We start from the raw sequence: 3,573 nt of genomic DNA, 5'->3' as shown, positions 1-3,573 counted from the left end.
CATATATACTTTAGATTAAAAAAATATGTATCTCATCTCAAAGCCGAGAAGCATCCAAAATTTCAAAGGGTCACAATTTAAACCCCGATTTTCTTGTGAGTGATATATTTTACTTTAGTACGTTGACCATAACCTTTTGTAGAAAGCAACAATTAAACCATTAGACTTGAATTTAAATTTAGACGACCACACAAGTCTACCTCTTTTTAGGGTGAAAAAACCCATAAACATTTTTCTCAACTTTTTTTTTTCTTTCCGATTTGCAACCACTTTTTAATCTCTTTTCCTTTACTCAATTGAAGCATTACTACCTAGGCTAGAATAATATCCTCAACTACTTTATAATTCATTTATGCTAAAACAATTAAATGTTTTTTGAAGCATTACTACCTAGGCTAGAATAATATCCTCAACTACTTTATAATTCATTTATGCTAAAACAATTAAATGTTTTTTTGAGATAAGGGCTCATGAATTTCAATGTTCCCCTCTTTTTTTTTATAGTTTGATGCCCTATCTTAAAAAATTTGTTTCTTATGTTTTTACCTATTTCAGAAATAAAAAATGATTTAAAAAATGTTTTGCTTAGTTTAAGATGGATAAATTATGACACGACTTACACTTAAGCATACTTTAAATGCCACATCACGCAACTATTTGCTCATTAATAAAATTAGGAGTGACGTTGATGGGTGGACCAAATGTCTAAACTTTAAAAAATAGAGGTACTAAACTTACAAAATTAAAAATAAGAAGACAAAAATTGTAGATTTGTTAAAACGGGAGTATCAAAATTGCATTTAATTCTTATCTCTATTAGGGAAGGTGAAGGACAATCCTCTCTACTAAAGTTCTAAAATCTACAACGTTTAATTAGTTTTAAAATGAACCAAGTGTTTTAAAATCTATCACCAATATGAATTCTTAGAAATTATGGCAGGACCTACACAATTCCACCAAATTGTTTTGTAAGGTGAATATTATCACATTTATAAACATATGTTCAAACCATTTTTTTTTTCTGATGTGAAACTATTTAACGCACCATTCATGTCCATCACTATTGAACTTGGTGTAGGTTGGTCGATGAATTTTAAAGAAGGTTCTAACACCATATTAAAATTGGACAGAACTCTTCATTACAAAACCAAATTTGCCATTTTAGTGAAAATTTAAGTGAAACAAAACAAAACTCTAATAAGTGGGGTGTCCGGGGTTCGAACCCCGGCCCCTGCATATAATATGCATTATCCCTTAACAAGTGAGCTAAGCTCGCGGACAAAACTCTATTTATTCCAAAAAGAAAAAAGCTCATTACTTAAATTTTGTATGAGTCTTTTGTAGGAGTCGGTTCAATAATAAGAATGACAAAAAAAGCAATTAAATTTTAAAAAAGACAAATTTATATATTTTGTCAATTTTTTTTATATTTTTTTATATATACAATTGAAATTAACGATTACATAATTTCCATTAGGGTTGTTTAAAAAAAAAATTCCATTAGGGTTGAGACTGAACGAGAAAGAAACAAACTTTGAAAGCATTGGTAGCTCCAGGTAGTTGCACCAAAACGACTACGTCGCATCTTCTCTGTCGTCACTGACGGAGGAAACAACCACCAACATGGAGCTGCTATCAACAACCACCACGGTAGCCCTACCCAGCGATTCACAACACACTCCGCTGCCCACTCTCTCCTTCGATCTCGTTCAAGAAATTCTGTGTAGAGTTCCAGTGAAATCTCTTGTGCAATTCCAATGCGTATGCAAATCTTGGAGATCGTTAATATCCGACAATTACAAATTCGCCAAGAAACACCTTCAGATGTCACTCGCCTGCTATTCTCAGAGCCGCCACAACCTTCTCGTACACACAATGAATGGTGCTTACGGTCGATATTGGGGTTCACCGATTTCCTCCATTTTCAACGCTGTGTCCAACGCCAACATCATGCAGACAAAGGTTAGGTATCCTCCCGTTCTGAACCTTGGAGATTTTAAAGCCATTGGTTCTTGTCATGGCATTATCTGTGTTCTAATTCAGCATTATGTTGTTTTTTGGAACCCTTCCTTTGGAAAATTTAAGATATCACCCATCTTAGACTATGCTCGAAATTATGGTTTTGGTTATGATCATTTAAGTGATAACTATAAGGTGGTTGCTGCTTATTCCTACGACGATGAGAGTGATAGTAGTGACAGTGATGATGATGATGATGATGATGATGAGGAGGAGGAGGAGGAGGAGGAGGTTTTCAAGAAAACTAAAGTTGTTGTTCATACTCTAGGTACCAATTGTTGGAGAACGATTAAAATGTTTCCTTGTGGTTGTGGTGTTCCAGTTGGTGAATCTTCGGGGACATTCGTAGGCGGCGCTATTAATTGGGTTACGTCTAAGGATGGGAGCGAATTTAATTCTTTGTTCTTTGTTGTTTCACTTAATTTGGCTAATGAGTCTTATCAAGAGATTTTTCAACCTGATCATGGAGACCTAAATGTGGTGTGCTTGTCATTAGGTGTGTTGAGGGATTGCTTGTGCATCTTTGCCCACGGTGAGTTGTTTATAGATGTTTGGATTATGAAGGAGTATGGTAAAAAAGAATCTTGGAGTAAATTATTCACTATTCCTTTCGCCAATGCTAAAGATCTTGGTTTGTATCCCTGTAACAAGGCAATATATATTTATGAAGATGAACAAGTGTTGCTGGTGTCTAGAGCAAAATATATATCGAAAGCGAAGTTGGTTGTTTATGATTCTAAAAGGGATACTTTTAAACTTTTGAAGATTGAAAACATCGAGAATAGGATGGTTCCAACCGTCTATGTTGAGAGTTTGATAACAACTTGTTCTTGATATTGGGATGCTTGTGTTGGCTATGTCACTTGATCATAGGATTTAGCTAGCTGCAACTTATATGTGAATTTTCCATTTATGTTATTTAGTTTATGCTAGTTTTGATTCCTAGTGGCTTCGTTGTTAATTAACAATTGATGGATTCTTACTGAGAAATTGTTATGTTTGTGTTTCATTCATTTGTTAGTTGGAATTATTGGTTCACAATCATATTACATGGTTTATGGGTTGATTTTCTAAAATCTTTGTTTATATAGTATGCTAGAGTAAATTAAAATTGGTCGTTATATTTTTTTGTTTTGTTCATCCTCCGGTTAATTTGATCATTATATTGGTTATCTAAGCCTAAAGCAACCACACACCAAACTTGGATGAGACACATTTAGTTTTGCTACAGGTATTTTTTGTTCTGTTAAATAACATTGCTAGTCTATTATCTTGGATATGAAGTGGCCTGCATGTTTTTGGATTCACACTTAGTAGCATATGTTTAGTAGGTTATGAATTGGTTTTGAGAATTGATTCAACAAAATAGAAATGCTTTTGAGAATTTGTAACCACTGTTGTTGTATGAGGACTGAGGAGCATGATGACTACAACAAGTATTAATAAAATTCTTGTTTGTTTTTATGAATAGTCCATCATATTTTTTATTTGTGATTGGGACTTCTGATTTAAGAGTAGTCAATGATAGAGTAAAGACAATGAAATATTTGTTAA

General features: G+C 33.5%; 1 protein-coding gene across 1 annotated transcript; it reads left to right on the top strand.

Moving 5' to 3' along the window:
* The first annotated feature begins 1,534 nt into the window (after positions 1–1,534).
* LOC146935428 (F-box/kelch-repeat protein At3g23880-like) lies at positions 1,535–3,009 on the top strand. The gene has a single exon (XM_085757621.1). It carries the CDS (start codon positions 1,624–1,626, stop codon positions 2,851–2,853), a length of 1,230 nt encoding a protein of 409 aa, XP_085613747.1. The 5' UTR covers positions 1,535–1,623; the 3' UTR covers positions 2,854–3,009.
* Positions 3,010–3,573: the final 564 nt, after the last annotated feature.

This window comes from Medicago sativa, chromosome 3 (genome assembly GCF_051527215.1).
Source record: "Medicago sativa cultivar Bolivia chromosome 3, Bolivia_mono, whole genome shotgun sequence".
NCBI lineage: Eukaryota > Viridiplantae > Streptophyta > Magnoliopsida > Fabales > Fabaceae > Medicago > Medicago sativa.
This window is presented reverse-complemented; position numbering and strand designations above follow the sequence as displayed.